General features: G+C 29.9%; 3 protein-coding genes across 3 annotated transcripts; 1 reads left to right on the forward strand and 2 right to left on the reverse strand.

Annotated features, from left to right (window-relative positions):
* Positions 1–319: 319 nt before the first annotated feature.
* LOC119678075 (mitotic checkpoint protein BUB3-like) lies at positions 320–1,573 on the reverse strand. The gene is made up of 2 exons (XM_038089727.1): positions 1,261–1,573; positions 320–1,209 (listed from the first exon to the last, which is right to left on the reverse strand). The coding sequence occupies exons 1-2, from the start codon at positions 1,450–1,452 to the stop codon at positions 421–423; spliced, it is 981 nt and encodes a 326-aa protein (XP_037945655.1). The 5' UTR covers positions 1,453–1,573; the 3' UTR covers positions 320–420.
* A 587-nt stretch (positions 1,574–2,160) lies between these two features.
* On the reverse strand, positions 2,161–3,638 carry LOC119678076. Its single transcript, XM_038089728.1, has 4 exons — positions 3,509–3,638; positions 3,331–3,452; positions 3,033–3,217; positions 2,161–2,974 (listed from the first exon to the last, which is right to left on the reverse strand). The coding sequence occupies exons 1-4, from the start codon at positions 3,565–3,567 to the stop codon at positions 2,180–2,182; spliced, it is 1,161 nt and encodes a 386-aa protein (XP_037945656.1). The 5' UTR covers positions 3,568–3,638; the 3' UTR covers positions 2,161–2,179.
* Positions 3,639–5,236: 1,598 nt separating this feature from the next.
* Positions 5,237–18,370, forward strand: LOC119678077. Its single transcript, XM_038089729.1, has 24 exons — positions 5,237–5,419; positions 5,479–5,816; positions 5,878–6,195; positions 6,253–6,452; positions 6,521–6,729; positions 7,311–7,397; positions 7,452–7,613; positions 7,670–8,127; positions 8,188–8,311; positions 9,492–9,746; positions 9,811–10,197; positions 10,263–10,755; positions 11,849–12,207; positions 12,287–12,626; positions 12,696–12,858; positions 12,932–13,121; positions 14,499–14,678; positions 14,736–15,000; positions 15,091–15,293; positions 15,514–16,046; positions 17,340–17,417; positions 17,487–17,985; positions 18,056–18,187; positions 18,247–18,370. The coding sequence occupies exons 1-24, from the start codon at positions 5,324–5,326 to the stop codon at positions 18,355–18,357; spliced, it is 6,180 nt and encodes a 2,059-aa protein (XP_037945657.1). The 5' UTR covers positions 5,237–5,323; the 3' UTR covers positions 18,358–18,370.
* Positions 18,371–19,440: the final 1,070 nt, after the last annotated feature.

The raw sequence follows: 19,440 nt of genomic DNA on the forward strand, positions 1-19,440 counted from the left end.
AGCAGTTCAAATAATATAAACAATCACATTCAGTACAAGAAATCAAAAACTTTTCTGAATTGAGAAATCGAAAGCTCCAAAGCACCCTCATCCACTAATATTGAAACTACCATCCTAATGAAACATACTGCCTCGTTATAAGAAAAATTCAACAATAAAAAAATTCTTAATTAATTATTTTTTTATATTGAAATAATAAATATATGTATGTATTGCTATTCTATAACAATTATTCTATTTATTCTATAAAAGTTGAATTAAAAAAAACTAAATTTTAAAACAAAATAAATTAAGGAGGTATAGAAAAATTAAAAAAATATTTTTGTTTTGATACACTTTTAAATCTATATTTATATATTTATTATTATTATTTTTTATATGATTTTTGCATACAAAGTTGTTGTAGTGAATTAAAAATGTTTATTTTTGTTTAGTCTCTTGGTCAGTTACGTATCGCACATATATGACAGGATTGGAGACATTTGCAGGTGGTTCTTCGAATTCGTCCATATAAGAGCAAGCTATGGCAAGCGTGCTACCATCATGACTGAAATTAAGTGATGAAATGGAAGAGTCATACTGATGAAATTGACATAAACGCTTTTTGTTAAAACCATCCCAAATATTAACCAAACAGTCAGATCCGCCAGTTGCGAATGTATTATAAACATTATGAAAACTAATTGCATTTACAGGATAAATATGTTCAATACTATCTTCCTTATTTCGATGACACTTAAAAGCAAATTTCTTTTTTTGTACTTCTGGATCTGGATCAAGAAATTCAACTGCAACACGTCCCTCTATCGATGACATGACATAACCTTCTTTATTAGGAAACAAACGTATGCAACGGGTTTGGTATTTTAAAGACGATTCACGTTTCATCATATACTCTTCCATTTTACGTAAATCCCATATAAGTACTTTACGATCCGATGTGGCAACAACAATTTTTTCATCTTTCACCGACATTGAGTATACCTTGCCATTACTTTGCTCATATGTGCCGACACAACGCTTTTCTCGCATATCCCATAATTTAATTGTTTTATCCCAACTGCCCGTGAGTATACCATTGACTGATTCAGCATATTCAACGAAACGTACCGCTTCATCATGTGTTCCAACTAAAGTCTCAGTACGCGTATTAACATCATATAACTTTAATTTGTTATCCAATGACCCACTCACTACATGAACAACGTCCTAAGAAAAAGAAAATTAAATTTATGTGTAAAATAATATAATTCAAGTTACCATAAATGTTGCGTCAAGCACTGGCACATCTTGTGAGAATTTTTGTCTCATGACATTATTAACTACATCATAAAATCTGATGGTTCCATCCCATGATGCAGATATTAAATACTGATTCGTTTTTGGTCCAAATTTTACTGAAGATATAACATCTTCTGGTGGATTAGTTAATTTTACTTCTGTTGGACGCATTTCGCATCAGTTGTTTCTATTTTTTACTCTACAAACACAGCGTTTCTTCTAAAATCAGAAAAAAATCAAACAATTCTACCCGCTAAATATATGTCAAAGTTATCGTTGCCACCTGTGCAGTTTTATAAAAAAAATTTCTGAAAAATGAATTAATGTATTCTCAAAAACTTCATTTAAATTAATTTATTTTAGTATCCTTAATTAATTTGAAAACTTGGTGGTATAACTTCATTTATATCACTACTTTTAAGATAAAGGTAGAGACATACTTTAGGGAAAAACTTTTTAAAACTACTTTGATTAAAACTATTTTGATTATGTGTTAAGGGTAAAATTAATTACAAGTGGTGAAGGCAATAAACATAACAATAAAAGTCTATAAACATAATTTTTAGTTATTTGCATATCAAATAAAACTTTTATTACATATATTGACATTAAAAATATGGTATATCTCTAACATGTTCACTATAAAAACAATGTAAGAATATGTTTTTTTTATGATTAACCTATGAATATATAAATTTAAATATATATTAACGTTTTACATAGGTATATAAATAAAAATATATGAAAAGTACCAAAATATTTATTTTTTATATGTTATATGAATAATCTATACTTACAGTTGCAGTAAATCCAATATATCGAATTATTCACATAAAGTTTAATTTTTAAATAAATCAGTTTATTAATTTCAAGGTTTTTTTTACAATTCGTTACAATTTTATGTAAATGTGCAATGAAATCCATGTATTTGATTTGATTCGCTAACTGATACGAATATTAAATTAGTCGGATGTATTTGTTGGCAATAGCACATAAGCATTTCATCATGAGTTGGAAATTTGTCATCTGAATGAAATATAATCAAACGACACACCGGTACACCAGGATTGCTTTTTCGAAATCCTTTAGGCTCATATAAATCAAAACTGATATTAAATTTCCTGCAAGTGTCAGGGTTCTTAATATTAGTTTTCAATTTAATGATCTCTAATTTTTCAAACACATCTTTAAACTTTTTACGATCCAACAGTTTTTTTATCTCTTCTAAATGGCCCGATGATTTTAACACAGGTGGCTGGCGATTTGGTTGCCAAACACTTTCTGTTTTATAATCAGTATTACAATAAATCCTTTGGGCAAAGTTAATACGCTTTGTGTTACTGCTTTCTGGTAACTCATCATCGTTAAAACCTGATTGACTTTCTCTTATAAGGTTTTGATTTTTAATCATGCCTGATTTCATTTCAGTAAAATATTTTGAAGCACTAATACGATCCGGTATAGGTAGATCGTACAGCTCATTTTTAAGTATCGCCCATATGCAATCTGTTTTAGTTACTGCTTCGCAATCATAACTGCAATTCTTATATTTTTGCACTACAATCCCCTTTCGGGTTAGTGTAGTATATACCATATATTCTGCATACTGAAGTGAAGCTTCTTCACCAATAAACAACAAATATGCTTGTTCTAGTGTAATTGGTAAATTATAATAATCCATTTTCAGACGATCCTACATTTAAAAAATTAAAATATTTAACTTATACATATTTATATTTTGAAGTACTTACAGTTTCCAATAAAAACAACGCTTCATAGTTTTCTAAATACAATGCTTTATTGTACGTATATCCAAATTTGTCCATTTTACCTTTCTGCCGGACAACACGCGCAGCCTTCTTTTCAAAATCCCACACTGCCACCATGTGATCGTTATGGATCAAACGCGGAATTGTTAAAAAATAGAACAATTCCTCTTAATTTACATAAAAGTTCAAATTATGAAGAATGTTATGGAAAACGATTATTAATATAAAATTAAATGAAATAAAACATTAAACAATATGTGATAAATGATTTATAAATTACCATAAAACATGTCTAACTCCTTAACTTCTTCCGGATCATCAGTTTTAAAGCAGCGTTTATCGCCTAAAGTAACACTTTTTACATTTTCCTTAGCGATACAACGACGATAGATTTCGTCATTACTTAAATAATGGATGTTAAAAATTCATATCATATATTTTCGAATATCTTTCGTTACCTTAAAGTGTTACTTGGCGGCACCACTTCAATTTCTTCAGAAGTCACCTCGTATTCCATTATGACTTATGGATACAAAACGCAAATTAATAATTAACTTCGACTTGTTCACAACACTTCAGAATACAAAATGAAATTCCATCAAAAAACTTTTAACGAAAGCCAAAAAATCTATTACAATAACAAATAACGGTAGAATGCCAAAATAGCATATAAATGAGAAAATATCTATTCACATTATTGATTATGGAAATTTTTAGTTAAATTGCGTTCGAAGACCGTGCAAGTTTTAGACAATGAGAGTTATATATAGGACGTGTGCGAGTTAGGCTAAGTTGATGCTAAACCAAATGGGAGATTTTTTGGGATTTTTTGCACTGCACACTTTTAGCCATTTATCAACACGTATCGACACACCACTATATTATCGGCACAACTTAGAATTTCCCTTATTTAGAACGCAACTTAGTCTAACTCGCACACGACCATAATTGCAATAGACGTAAAACGATGACGGGCACTATCAAGTCTGCCATTAATTAGTAGTCTAATATTGATAACTTTTTGTTGTCTCTAGCTTATCAACCAGATGTACCAGATGTAAAGTCTCTTATGTATTTTGATTTTCTTGCGTTCGTTTTTCCCTTGACTACAAAATGGGACTTCCGTATTCATTCTTTATACTTTATAGTTAATTATACTCATTCATATAATAATTAATTTTATGTTTTGCTTTAGTTTGTTGTTTTGGTATACGTTTTTGGTATTATTTTTTTAATAAATTTACAATAATATATTATATTCAATTTTATATATTCTTTCTTCTTTCTTCTGTATCTGTGGTTGCTAATGATTTCTATTCCAGTTTTTGGTAAGTTCCATGAAATGAAAAAGTTGGTGTGTATCCAACAAAATTGCAAGAAAATTGTATTTGTATTGTCTAGGACAATGATGTCTAATCCGTTACTTTTGTTTGTCTATGGATATATTGGTGAGAAAGTTTTTAAAATAAGCAAGGAAAAATAACTCATAAGAATATACCAAAATACCTTCAAAAGAAAAAAATTATATAATACATTACAATTCTTTGAATTAGAATATTTAAATTTGAACGTTCTTAAGCGCTCCAAGACATTTTTGAAATTCTATTTTAAATAACACTCAGTAGTTGTGGTTTCAATTCAAATTAGCATATATTAAATCTGTTCTGCAAGATATTCGTAGTAACTTTGAATAACACTGCGTATGCACACGAGCGTTCCACCAGCAAATTTAAATGAGAGGATCTGAGAAAGCATAACATCCCTGTCGAAATTTAAATATGCTACACAGACTTTACTCGTACATTTAATTTTAAGTTAATTTGTGTTGATGTGTAAATCAGTTGTTTTGATTTGAATTTAACTAGTGTTCTCATCAGACTTTATGCAGAACTGTTCCCGAAAAATCTGTCTAAAGAGCGTAATTTGGCACTTTATTTGTGTTACACTTTCAGTTTGTACTTGTGTTTTACTGGAGTTTTATTATAAGTAGCTAGTGGAACAGACCTAATTATGTATAAGTATGTGGTGAACTTTACTGATCCGGATTAATATGTATGTTATATATTGGTTAAATTTTTAATGTTCACTGTAATATTTGTTTTCAAAATGCAACCCTGTATATCTAAAAATTGGTTTCAAACTTCAACAAATTGTAATAGAATACCTAACTGAACAAAACGTAAAAAAAATATTTTAAGAATTTACGCGCCTTGGTGTATAATCATCTTATTATTAAAGATTGTTTATATTAAAAACAAAATATTCAACCGAAAATGTGGGACCACTTTGAGCAGTGTCCCGTAGAGGATGAAACTTTATCGAATATGTTTTCATCAGCCGGTGTTTTCAAAATTAGCAGCAATGACGCGGTACTGTAGCAAATCATCATAAAATTAATTTTCTAATTAGTATATGTTTACAACAATAGATAATTAAATATCCTGAAGTACAAGCAACAGTTCAAAACAAAAAAATTGCCATAGCCATAGACCAAACAATATTTTTGATTGAAGATGAAAATTTGGCTAAATGTAGTTTGTTGTCATTTAATGCAGATATTAATATTATTAGAACTACAAATTCAGGCAATTTAATAATATGTTGCTTGAGCAATGGAGAAATACATGGCATTTTTATAAAAGGCATACCTTTATTTAGTTTAATCATCGAAGCAGAAGATGTGAATTTAACTGGTAAAACGTTCGCCAATATACAACTGATAAACCAACGCTTTCACATCAGTTGCACAAATGGGAGCATTTATTGGTAAGTATAATACAAATAACAAATGTGAATCATAATAACCGCGATGTCATTTCGTACTTAGCCTTAGCGAAATTGATGAAAAGCCTTTAGAAAATAATATGAATATATCAATGACTGACAATGAAACTGGAACTCCTGATGAAGCTATACTCGACAACGTTACTATGAAACGCATTTTAACTAATCGCAGTCATAAGGATACGTTAACATCTGTTTTAGTTATGGAGCGGAAATTGGGGATAAATGTTGAAAATATATTATGCATTGCTGGTACACAGAATGGAATCCATTTAAAAAATATGCACGAAGACATTATTAGAATACGCATGCCAGAACATTATGGTGGAGTTAAAAATATTTATAATTTGGATAACTTTATGTAAATTCCATTTGCTATTAATGTGAAAAATAGAGTAATGAAGTTTTTTTATTATAGTGTAGTTCTTACTAATTCTGGACATTTGTTAGAATTTTGTCCCATAACGAAGATCATCTGCTTCAATACTAAACAAAATGAGATAAATCTGCTTATTGATGACCTTATTATTATGGAATGTTCAGATAAAAATATTGAATTGTTGGTAGTGACAAAACCGAATAAAGATCAGCGCATGATGAAAATAGTACAATATCCTTGTAAGCTAATTTTAAGAGAACTAAATAATTTGACATTATTATTACTATACTCTATTTATTTGGTTAAGCATTTAAATGTAATAGCGAATTGGATATTCCTGTGTGCTCCTGGCAAGTGAAACAACCTAAAAATTCGATGAACCTATATGTACTCTGTGGCACACAACTAAATTCATCTAATATACCAACAGAAGTAGAAATGAAATTAATTTCTGAAACCGATCCTAGTGACCGATTTAAGAAACTGATTGCAAAAGGACATTTGGAAGAAGCAGAGGTGTGTTGTGAAGCAATATTGTACGATATTTCAAAAGAGATTTTTATATTTTATAAGAGAACTTATGCTTTTGTTGTTGTTAATTATCTATAAAGTAGATAACTAGCAAGGATTTACAAAGATGTATATATGGATTAGGATATGAATAGATAATGGTAGTGTGAGAAAGGAGAGGATTGTTTAGATGTAAACCGGGATTGTAGAGGCGAGGAGTATATGGCTATTCTAGATTTATTCTAAAGCACCTCTTTCAATCAACTTATCAATATACATATTTATAACTAGATTTGATAATGGAATTTTAGTTAGTACAGTACAGTTAGTTATGAGTTAATCATCTACATTAACAAAAAGCGATTAAATCAAGTCGATTTTTAAGTTTAATGAGAATAGTCTACAGTGTTCTCACCTATCAAAATTAACGTTCTAACAATGTTGATGATTTTACAATAGACAATGCTTGAACTAAACTAGCAATTTATAATTATTTTACAAAAATATTAATTAAAGGCAGAAAATAATACACTGAGTATGTTGAAATATATTTTTTATACTATGGTTTTTATTTTTCTTCTATATAGGACTTCGGCAGTCAATTTGAACTATGTTTGCAACCAGTTTTTGAAGCCAAAGCTAAACGGATGCTAGTAGACTTTTCAATCGCAGATGTAAATATTTCATAATTAAAATAATAAATATGTTTCTCAATACCATTTTTTTAGGAAAACACAGAGTATTTACAACATCTATTCGATGATTTACTCGATATGCTAAAAAGAGTTGGACGCAAAGAATTTTTTAAAAATAATCGAATGATCAGCATGCCAACGAGACAATTGCTTTATCGTTATTTAAAGGAAATACTTAAATATTTGGATGAACAGGTTGTATAGAATATATTATCGTGCTTTGATTTTTTTCTAAAATAAAAATTCTTTAGGATGATGAAAATGATGTACTTGATATATGGGAACAATTGCATCGTCTGGATACACTCAAAATTATTGATCCATATGAATGTAAAGTCGATTGGCAAAATTTTGTGCATAATCCATATTTGATTAAGGAAATCATAGTACTTTTTAAGTATGATATACCTACGGCATGTTTAATTTGGAAACGACATTCTAGTGCTATTTTAAAAAATTTGGATGAAAAAGAATTAGAAAAGTTACTTGATTTCATACCGGCCAACACTGCTGCTTTCAATTTACTACAGTTTTTACTACAGTTTGTTCCGACAGTAGGAAATACCCATCCTTCTGTATTACCAGTTATTACAGAGTGGAGTATACAGAAGACACGTACACTGCAATATTCGAGTCATTGGCCTGAAATTGGTTTAGAATTTATGACAAAAGTTGCTGCCATTTTTGAGAATACATGCTTTTTGCACTCGTATGTTGTCGATCGTAAAAATATATTTTTCAATTTTTATATATTTTTTTTTTTTTGCAGTGATGTAAGACGTCAATTGGATTCAAATATTGCTAAATTAAAAAATTTAGTAAATGTATTGCAAGAGTTATTTGTATTAAAAAATAGTTATAATTTGATTTTTACATTGGACAACTATCTACAGGTAGGTACATAATTGCTATATCCTACATATTATGATGAGCAGAAACAACCAAATGCTGCTCATCGCTTTCATAGGTATTTAACATTTTTAAACATTTGTTGATTTTTTTTAAATTAATCCTAGGAACAACACTTTTCCTTTTTGGCACTGTTGCTATATTGTAATAGCCACAGTGGTATATATTGAGATTGCTAAACCAATGGTATAGGCATACTGCTATAGGTTATACTAGTTACTAGAATTATTATAACCTTTTCAGCTATTGTAGTCACTATAGGCGTACGTGACGAATGCATGGGTGGATGTGGATGGGTATTAGTTGTGTTAAAGTGGAATGGATTATTGGGAAGTGAGAGTGGATTGGTAATGGATGCGTAACCAGAGTCAATATAAAATAAAGTAATTAAATTCATAATGAACGCAACACAAGTCCGTGGAGTTTTTTTTGACAATTATTGCAAACACCCAACAGATATTTAACTCGAAACACGTTCAATTGCACAATATGAAAGGTTGGTGTCCATTACAAATAATTTCTTCTCTCTGTTTAATTGCAATGATCTTATAGAGATCATAGAGATTATAGAGATATGAAAGGTTGGTGTCAATTACAAATAATTTTTTCTCTCTTTTTAATTGCAATAATCTTATGGAGATCTAGCCTCAAGTCGCAATACTAATAAACTAATAAAACAGTTCTTGCATTTCCAAAGAAATAAAAATAGATAAATTCATTCAATCGTCATAGCTTCATCAGGGTCTTACTTTATAAGTAGAAATTGCCAGGAGTCTCAAAAGTAGAGTAGTTTTCTTGTTCCGAGTCGCATAGTGACTGATGTGAACATACACCACTTCGTTAATTTTTCTATTTAATGATTGAAAAAAAAAAACAAAAATATATTTAGATGGTTCTAACACATAGTTTCCTCTAATAATAAATTAAAGTTTAAATACTGATTCGATATAAAAACCCAAGATTGATGCTTGAGTATTCTTATTTTATTATGTTCTTATTTTTCATATTTAATGTTTCAAGATTATAAATAATAATGATAACAAGTGGAAATCTACTGACATAGTTCGGGTTCGTAGACCCGGCCATTCTTGTAAATCAAGGATGGAAAAGATAACTAGCCGAGTATTATTGAAAACATCTAACATCTTTAAACATCTTTTTCAGGACTCTATCGATGATTCTGCTCTGTATATATTACAACACGTACATTTGGATCATTTGCAAAGTCTTGTAAAAGACTTTCTCTATCCTATTTATCAAGAAAAGGGTAAAACTCCAATCGTTCCCATACGTAACTACATTTCTTTGTTGGCTGGTAATCATTATTCTTTAAGCACTTGGCTGGAGCGTTCAATAGCCTGTATTGAATTGTTGCATAATGAAGATGATCGATTAGAATCAGCACTAAAAGTGATGCAAGTAAGTTAAGTTGATTTAAAATATAGGCTAACATTTATAAAAATTTTTAAATATTTCTTATAAGTGTTCACCAGTGCCCTGGCCAGATGCAATGGCACCACTCATCAAATTACGTACTTCAACTCATCCGTTGGCTTTTAAGATTAACACGGAATACGAAATACAAGTAATAAAAATTATGAAATCTAAGTATGGTTGGCCCATGGATAGTGCAACCGATATAAATTTAAACTTGTTTATGTTTCGTATTGTTAAAATGAACCTACCAGATATGTTGGAAGATATACGTATGCTTACAAAAGCTGCACCAAGCATTTCTGTTGGCGCTAACTTTAATTGCTGTTATCAGTTGGTGCGCACAGATAAACCCGAATTGGCTTATGAACTCTTCAAGCTTTTAAATGCAGATCAGAATGTAAAATATGTCAACTCGATAACAGAAATGTTTTTGGTAAGAAAAGCTATAAATTATTTAAATTATAAAACTTATAAATCGTATTATTTTTCTTTAAACAGGAATTTATGGAGAAAACAGAACCACTACAAAATGATATGAAGGATCAAAAAAATTTAATTGATTTTCTAAAGCTAATTACCCCGAAAACATGCCACATTTATCAAAAACGCCTGCGCGCTTTGCAAAATATTTTTATTATACGATTTAAATATCAAATTCCTATAAAATCCATAAGTGATTTAGTGCCAACGAGTAGTAGGTCGAAGATGTTAAATTTGGGTATTGAGAATATTGTGGAACGTAGTCAAGCAGCAATTAATGTATCAAAATTTATAACCCAGGAAATTTGGGAGTTGAGCGCAGCTTTAGAAATTCCAAAAATGTATGGAGTGAGAATGATATGTAAACGCATGAAATGTTTACCTCTGACATGTGCACTCAGTTATTCTATGTTAGAAACAGTAGATTGTACGCTAGAAACAAAAGATGAGTTTATAGCTTTGGCGATGCAGTTGCTTTCACAATATATTTGTGATAACAAAAAAAGAACAAGTAAGTAACCATGAATTGAAGATAAAAATATATTTGTATATACAATGTCTGCTTTAAATGAATATGAAATATCTTTGCTGTTACAAACAAGCAATTAAAACCAAGAATCATTTTCAAAAAATTAATAATGATGATACATACTTTTCAATATCTGAAAAAATTATATTAATTTTTTATTTAAGAGCATTAAATATAGCTCACATAGCTCCTAGAAACGTCGAGATATTCTGAACATTATATGGGGATGGACCCACTGTTGCGATACGTATTAGTAAGAAACAAAACAAAAAAAAAATTATACAAGAACATCACCGAGCAACCTTTCAAACCATTAAAATATCTCATCCAAATGTTCTAGTTTAAGTATATTTGTGCTGCTCAAGCATTATAGCCATTGTCGGCAGTCATTATAATAGTCCTCCATTTTTTCTTTTTTCATCACTACTGCCCGCTAATTGCTGGTAACTTAGTGCCCTTTGCCTATCACATAGTCTTTCCATCTTGCTAGCGGTTTTCCTGACTTTTAATTTCCAGGGTTGCGCTTTTATATATGAAATTTCATTTTAAAGGAGAGACTTCATTTTTGTTACGATATCTGATTTGACAAGAACTTTGTATAACAAAATCTTTTATTTTCTGAATAATAGATTGCTCTTAAAATATTTGTGAAAGCATTATAAAACTTCTAACGAACTTGTGTTTTCCTGTTTGAAATTTGTGCGTTGCCAACTTTGAGCGTTTCGCAATAGAGAGATACTTGGGTTTATCCAAATTTTTTTTAGGTCCAATATATGTTATTGCGTTTTCAAGTTCGCAGGTAATGATACATGCAAAAGTTCTTTCGTTCGCAAGCATTCGCTTTGGTGTGGATGCACTTTTATGCATATAATGTCAACATATGCAAGTACTTCTGACGACTTATTTAATATTTTAAACTGATTTCAATTATTCTTCCATTGCTTCGTTTTCTATTTCTATTATTCTGTTCATGAAAGAATACAGTTTGTGGAAAACATAAATATCCAATTTTATTTCTAATTCTCTAAAAATATTCAGTGTGCATAAGTAACTATATGTCTCTACTCTATTTTAGACTACACGTTATTAAGCGACAACGATCCTTTGGTATATCCGTTAGCTTACAAACTCTTAGTACGTGCTTCATTAGTTGACGAAGATCAACAATTTGACTTGGAAGAAATAATTAAATATATCCAAATAGCTGACAACTGTTATTCTGTGAATGCGATTAATGCATACTATCAGAAAAAAGATATAGAAATTAATAATATCATATGCAAACATTTGGTTAGCACGGATTCAGCATCAAATCATGACTTAAAACCAGGTCCACCATTGGATTTAGTCAACAATTCAACAAAAACAAGAAACCGGGACTCAATGTCTGTATTTGATGAAATTGAAGTGCAACCACAGATTCCAGTGAATAAGGTAAATGCATTTGTTAATAAAAACAATATATTTTTTATAATTTCTCTTTATTAATATATTATTTTATATGCATTCACAGAGTTCTAGGAATGAAAAAATAGTGGTAATTAAATTCATAACTAATACGCTGCACTTAATGGTACTGTCATCAAAATCTCAAAATCAACTGCTTAACATGTTAGAAGATTTACTATCTACAGAAATACAAACTGATATTGATGAGGTCAGTGACGATTTCTTTTTAGCACTGGAACATCTTGTTAAAGCCAAAATGCATAGTATTTGGTATACAATTGCTCAGTATTTATTAGATTATCAAACCCGTAATGGTTGCAAGATTATAAATGAAGAATTTTTATCCTTACAATTAACTCGCATTTTCCGGTATACTCTGTCAAATAAGGATGTTAATTTTGTTGGTAATTATAAAAATTTACTTATAAAATTAATTGTTCGAGATCTTTTTATTTTATAACCATCATTTTCAGTATTATTTGCTATGCTGATTGCGTGTGACGATCCAGATATGCTCCTACAGAAATTGGAAAATGATTTTAAGACTGATCAGCAAAAGGTCAATCTGCTTACATTAGTGGAACAATACAATAGTCAACTGAATAAACCAGATCATGTTGAAGCTACGCGTATACAGTGAGTGATACATGCTCAAGACTTTTTTCCTATAAATTTGTTAAAAATTTTTTTTGTTTTTTTTTTTTTGCAGACGTATAAAATATTATTATTATATGGAATTTTGCAAGAAAGATCCATCGATCAAAGGCAAATTTAGTGCTGATTTTGATAATATCGAAGCATTATTAAAAGAGTTTCACAACAAACAGTTGGATATACAATTACTAGAGCGCATGAGTACTGATTTCGAGTTAGACTACCAGCAAATGCTTATAACACAGGTAAATTAAAAAAATTTTGATGTGTATGTATAATAGAAAAATTAAACATTTAATTAATACATATTCTATATAATTCAATTCAGAAATCAAAAACATAAAAGTCCCGCAGAATTCTCAATAAAAATAAATTAGTTAAAATGATGTAGGTAGCTCTTAAATAATAAATATACATATCGCAGATCTCCTGTGAATAATCTAAAAGTTGATAAACAGAGTTCTAGTCTTAAAAGAAGAGCTTTAAAATATACCCTAAAACTGTCTACGTGGAGTCTTTCATAGTCTTGTCCTTAAACGTAACCTCACATAATTTAAAAATTAATTAACATTTATCAAAAAAGGGTAATATTTTGATCTCTTCAAAATATGGCAAAAATATCTAAAGTTATCTATAGAAATAATAAAAACTAATTTATACCTCATTTCTAACGCAGTCCTGAACAATGACATAGATAGTGATTGATGGAACCCTTTTCTGTTTAGGTTAACAACTCCAGCATAATTCACTTACCACAATACACCGTCGTCAAACCATCGGTCCAATAACACAGTGCCCCATTAATATCCACCAAGCCTGTCAACCGCAGGTGTGCTAAGCCATAGGTTCCTAGAGACCGTATTGTTAATAGTGTTCTTATAGCCCTCGCGATTAGTCCACAAGTCATTCATTAGCGAAATAGTAAATTCATATATGCTCCTAAATAGTTCACACATCGGAACTCATTCAAATTAATTTTGGAGGTATTAATGGCTTTCTTGTCTGCTCGTTCGTTTTCTTTAATATCTCTACGTCCAAAAACCCAAAAAAGAGTAGCCTTGTGTTATCCTCAATTTAACAATATTAGATTCGATTGCTTTCATTGGTGTCTGTCTATCTACAAATATTATGGTATTTAAAGGTTCAAATTAAACTATTGTTGTTGTGATTCATTTAGAAGTGCTAAACGACACTTGGTCGTCGAGTTCGACGAGTGGCTCCGGTATGCATACCCGGCAGTTTTTGGAAAGTCGAATTCAACCAACGTGTATTAGCCTCACTGTTTTTTAAGTGAAAAAACATTAGCTAAGATTAAGTTGGAGTGGCAGCCTTAGCCACAAAAACTCGCTTAAGAACACACAACTGGCTTAGATTGTGAAGATGGTGTTCCAAGCCTCTAACGCACGACCAACGTCTCTTTGAGAAAGCGTTGATTGTCTCGCCTGTATATAAGTTGAAGATATTTTAGCTAATATTATGTTATATAATTTTTTCATATATCTTATTTGATGTTATTTGCTATATATTCTACACTCAGTATATTATATATACATATATGTGCATTGTGTTATATGTATATACATATTGTTAAATAATTTAATGATTTTCTCTCTGTGTAACAGGTTATTGGTTTGTTGCGTTCACAAGAACTACAATATGATATCAAAACCAATGATTTTGATGAGGAGGAGCTAGTCGTATTATCGTCCGCTGATGAAATTCTAAAGTCTTGCCAAATGTACATTAACGAAATAAAGAATACAAAACTATTAACAGCAAAACTTCAACAATTTATAAAGGATGTAAGATATATTTATATATATTAATTACAACTAAATTAACCCTTAATATTATTTTAGATAAATATATATTTCTATGAACTTTATTTGTGCGTTATTGAGATCTTATCTTTCATCGATGCTGTTCCACAAGAAATGCAAGTTTGGTCAAATATTTTGCATTTTTTGAGGCACAAAATGAAGAAACGACGCCGAAATCGACCAGGACAACTTGAAATGGATATGTGGTTGCAATCTCAAAAAGAAATCGGTATATTACCAAAAATTGCTCGCTTTCGCTTGCCATTTCTGCCTCTTGTAGAAAATCCATTACAAGACATATTGGGTAAGTTGATCCATTCTTTATTCAAACATACATACATATATTTTTTTCTTATCCAAATCTAATTGGTGTGCATACATTTTTTAATTACAGAGAGTGAAATAAGTGTGGATAACTGTGAAAGTTGGTTTCCTTTAATACAAATGCACACTGTGCTAAAGGGTTCATCGGAAGTAGCTAAAATGTGTGATTATTTTTGCATGTCTGCTGTTAAGAATTCAATAACAGATTATAAATTGAACAACGAATCGGAGACCTGGAATGTGCAGTCAAAAAATAATGCATTTCTGCGATCGGTAAAAATTTTTATTTAAATTAAAACTTCAAAGTTTTAGAACATGACGATGCTTGACCATTTCGAGTATACTCAAATACAAACATTAATAATTCGAATATTCGAAAATATTCAAGCTACTCGAAGATGGTTAAAGCGTCTTTGAAACACTTATTTAAATCATAGTAAATTATGTATACTTGAATAATATCTTTTCCCATTTTTTTTTTGTTAACTTATAGGTACTGCGTCTTGTACATAATGTAAAAAATCCTGGTAAAGCATTTATGATACTTTATTTCGTTGCTACTTATGCTCCATATGGTGCGGATCAAGTAGAGGCAACATACGAATGTTATAAATTTGCGATTGAAAATGAGGATCGAATTATTGAAGATAAATATCAACAAAGATTAGAGAAAGTAAAGCGCAAATATCCAATTTTGAAAACTCAACATTTACTTAACGTTTACGGAATAACAGATGAAAAATTAATGGCTTTGATTGATAATCCTGTTGCTCTTATATATAATTTATATCATCATGAACAAATCATAAAAGAAAGCAAACAGTATATTAGCGAAGTTATTAAAGAAATTGCCGATTTACATAACCTGGAGTTGGATAACATACAATTCGAATTATTACAAAAGTGGTTATCTTTTACTTTTGATTCTACTGATGGTACAATAGTCGATGAGACATTTTACGAAGATCAAACAATGGTAGAAAATACAGTAATTGATGCAGGTTATGCTGCAGAAAATGTCTTAAGGTAAATCAACAACTTTAACAGCTACCAAAAATATATATGATTTAATTTTAAGTTATTAGTAAGGGTAAGATAAGGATGCCTTTCTTACAGCTTATTTCCTGTAGTAAAATATAATGGTTCTCTTCTTTTATTTCAAATTCCTCGTTCGGTTTAAAATTTGGCTAAAATTATTAATCTCTTTGATTTGTCCACAGCTTCTCAAAAAAGGGTTTTTGTATTTTTACCGAAACACTGGCTACGATTTTGAAGATGCTATATTCTTTGTCTTCTAAAATATGACAAAAGTATTTTAGTTTTCGTTGTTTTATTGTCTCAAGTATGTCCTATTCTTTGTTGATAGCTAGTATTACTAAATATGTGATGTCCAACTCAGTCCAAATAATTTTTAGTATGCCTCACATCTTGAAAGCACCGATAAAAATGTGTCGTTCACGGAAAAATAATAAATACTTGTTAAAGCTTAGTTGTTGTTGTCGTAGTGTAAAAAAAGCTATTGAGTCCAAAATATGAATAGACTTTAAGATGAATACATTAGTTGATTTTGGATACAATTGTGATATGATAAAATTATTTGTGTATTGGATGTTCCGGAGCAATCGCCTATAATTACTAAGTACAATTTACTACTATTATTGGAGTTTCATTGTTCACAAAGATAAAAAGCGCGGTTAATAATAACAATAATAGTATCTCAATCCACGAAAAAGACATCCAGTTGCAGTGAGGATATAATAATATCTTTGCATAATAGGTTCTTGTTTGTGGTACTATTGTTAAGTTGATCATATGAGTTATGATTGAAGTTGTTAAATGATTTTCTATTTCATATAGGGTTATATATATTAATATATATATTTTGTTTCGTCGAATATAGGACTACAGGTGATCACAACATTATGAGATATAGTATTGAATGTCTTCTTTATATCGCAAATCATAGATACAATGCGCATTCATTTTCATTTCTAAAATGTGTTTTGCATGGAGTTATTTCGAATCTATTACACGTTACATATATAATGGATTTGAGCAATTCTAGTATACTCAAATTCGAATATTTCGAACAAACACTTATAAAGTTCGAAAATGCTGTTCTATAATAATCTTTTGAATCTTTCTTTTGAATAAATACGTATAACAACAAATATTTTAACTTATTGTGATTATCGAACATTTTCTATATTCGAACATCAAAATGCTTGAAGCCTTATTCAGTTCAAATCATATTTAAAACAATAAAATATATGTACCCATTATAAAATGTAGTTCTAAAACATTTTTATACATTCACAGAGCGCATTATTTACTGATTAGTTGGCCTAAAAAGGAGTCGATGCAATTTCTAGCTGCACATATATTTCCTACGGATGAGTAAGCAATATTGTATATGTGTTTATTAAATAATTATTTTAATTTATTTTGATTTAATTTTTATTTCAGTACCACTAACATCACAAAACAACTGCAAATTTATGAATGCTTTTCAAAATTAAATGATGGCACATTTTCATCAGTACTTAATATGCCCACTCAACGTCAATATATGACAATCAAATGTGTTCATGAACTGAAACAACTCGGCTACAATACCAGTCCAGAAAAATTTTCGCAATTAAATAAAATCGAAATACTTAAACTAATTTGGCAGCGGAGCGGACAAAATGCCAGTACCTTAAAAACCTTAGCTAATATTTGTCTAGGTTTCGATATATATTTATCAAAAATTTGGAATGGTATACTTAAGCGTATGGTCGCTTACAATATGGTAAGCGAATTAAATGCCCTTGTTGATGTTCTATCGTGTAAGGCGCAACTGTTAAAAACTGAAGGCTTAGTTGCGGCCTGGGAATGTGTCTTGGAACATCCATTCAAAATTGCAAATAAAACCCGCTCCATTGAACAGGAAGAAGAATTATATAAAACAATGTTACGCTTACAAGTTTGTATATCTATAATTTAAGTATGTATAAATGTCTAACTATTAATAAATATATAATATTTAACTTTAGAGTTGTCCTGTGGTGCAAAACCTCAATTTGATGAAATTCACGGAACATTGTTTGCGTTTGGAACGCTTGCACATGGCAGCCATTTTTATACCTTTTTGTGAAGAGAATGAAAAGCGTGAAAATATTAAAAAGGTTTGAAATTCTCACTAAAACCTTAAATGATTAAGTTTAATAATTGATTTTGATTTTAGTTAATTTTGTCACGTAAAAATAATAATTTACGAAAAGAGATTCTGGAATTAGAGGAAGCAGGAATACTACCAACGATTTTAAATTTTGTATTGAAACAATTAAATTTGTAATCATATTATGAACGTTTATTGCATGAAAGTAGTATTATTTTATAAATATATAAATATTGTAATTTATAAATCAAAAATACAATAAATTTTTTAAAATATTTTATGAATAAAAATTTAAATGCATAACGTAGTTATTGCAACCTACACCAAAAAGTAAACACGTAAAAGAATGACAAAACTTGGATAAATGAAGTGTAACGTAAGGGTAAATAAAGGTTCCGAGAGCAACCGGGCCTACATCCTGGAAAAACTTGTCTCGATTGGCGCTCAAATGCCATTTAAGCTTACAAACAAGTACACGAGAACCTAGACACATCCTAGTTCATGTATTCATCATATAATTCCTTTCATGTTATTTACTTCACAGATCCCTGTGAGCTACAACAGAACCTAGATATGTGTTTATTTGATGGCAATTCGAAAAATAATATTTATCTGTGATAGTTGAATCAAATAATAAAATTAAAATAATTACATTTTTATACTTATATGAATAATTTAATATACGGAGTGGTAATTCGTGTTCCTAGATTTTAGACCCATAGACCATAAGGAATATTACAGTCTTGAAAAAGGTTATTTGCAATTTCTTGATATTAAAGTTTTAGATTGAGTCCATAGCATTCAGATATGGACACACGTTTTTGTTAAGGTCTGAGATCTGCGGTATGTCGACATACATATACGCAATGAAAAAATTGTTAATAATGGCAATATTTACAAAAATGAGTTTCATTTGTGCTGCTTAGAAAAAAGTAGGTCAGGTTAGGTTATAACGGCGATCCCAGGTGGATGCACTTAGGCCTATTGGCTAATTGTGTTACCGTATATGTACGACAGAAAATAGTAATTGTGGCCACATTCTAATTGCATTGATCACAATATGTTAACACATTGCATTACATAAAGTCACCAATTGATTCTAAATTTTAACTTAAGCATAATATAGACGATGCTAAATGTATGCACACCAAGTATACATACCAAGTATGATCTTTGCTATACAATTTGAAAAAAGGTGTAATTTTACCGCATACATGTCTGTAGAGAGAAATTTGGTATGCATACTTGATTGTACACAGT

The sequence above is a fragment of the Teleopsis dalmanni genome, chromosome 2 (genome assembly GCF_002237135.1).
Source record: "Teleopsis dalmanni isolate 2A chromosome 2, ASM223713v2, whole genome shotgun sequence".
Classification (NCBI taxonomy): domain Eukaryota; kingdom Metazoa; phylum Arthropoda; class Insecta; order Diptera; family Diopsidae; genus Teleopsis; species Teleopsis dalmanni.

What these genes read in the sequence shown, in the direction of transcription:
- LOC119678075 (XM_038089727.1), bottom strand. Translation starts at nt 1,452, where the DNA reads ATGCGTCCAACAGAAGTAAAATTAACTAATCCACCAGAAGATGTTATA. An exon ending in TGCTTGACGCAACATTTATG is followed by an intron (nt 1,210 to 1,260) that starts GTAACTTGAATT and finishes TCTTTTTCTTAG; the next exon opens with GACGTTGTTCATGTAGTGAG.
- LOC119678076 (XM_038089728.1), bottom strand. Translation starts at nt 3,567, where the DNA reads ATGGAATACGAGGTGACTTCTGAAGAAATTGAAGTGGTGCCGCCAAGT. An exon ending in CCGCCAAGTAACACTTTAAG is followed by an intron (nt 3,453 to 3,508) that starts GTAACGAAAGAT and finishes CCATTATTTAAG; the next exon opens with TAATGACGAAATCTATCGTC. An exon ending in CGTTGTTTTTATTGGAAACT is followed by an intron (nt 2,975 to 3,032) that starts GTAAGTACTTCA and finishes TTTTAAATGTAG; the next exon opens with GATCGTCTGAAAATGGATTA.
- LOC119678077 (XM_038089729.1), top strand. Translation starts at nt 5,324, where the DNA reads ATGTGGGACCACTTTGAGCAGTGTCCCGTAGAGGATGAAACTTTATCG. An exon ending in CGATAACAGAAATGTTTTTG is followed by an intron (nt 10,198 to 10,262) that starts GTAAGAAAAGCT and finishes TTCTTTAAACAG; the next exon opens with GAATTTATGGAGAAAACAGA. An exon ending in AAACAATGTTACGCTTACAA is followed by an intron (nt 17,986 to 18,055) that starts GTTTGTATATCT and finishes ATTTAACTTTAG; the next exon opens with AGTTGTCCTGTGGTGCAAAA.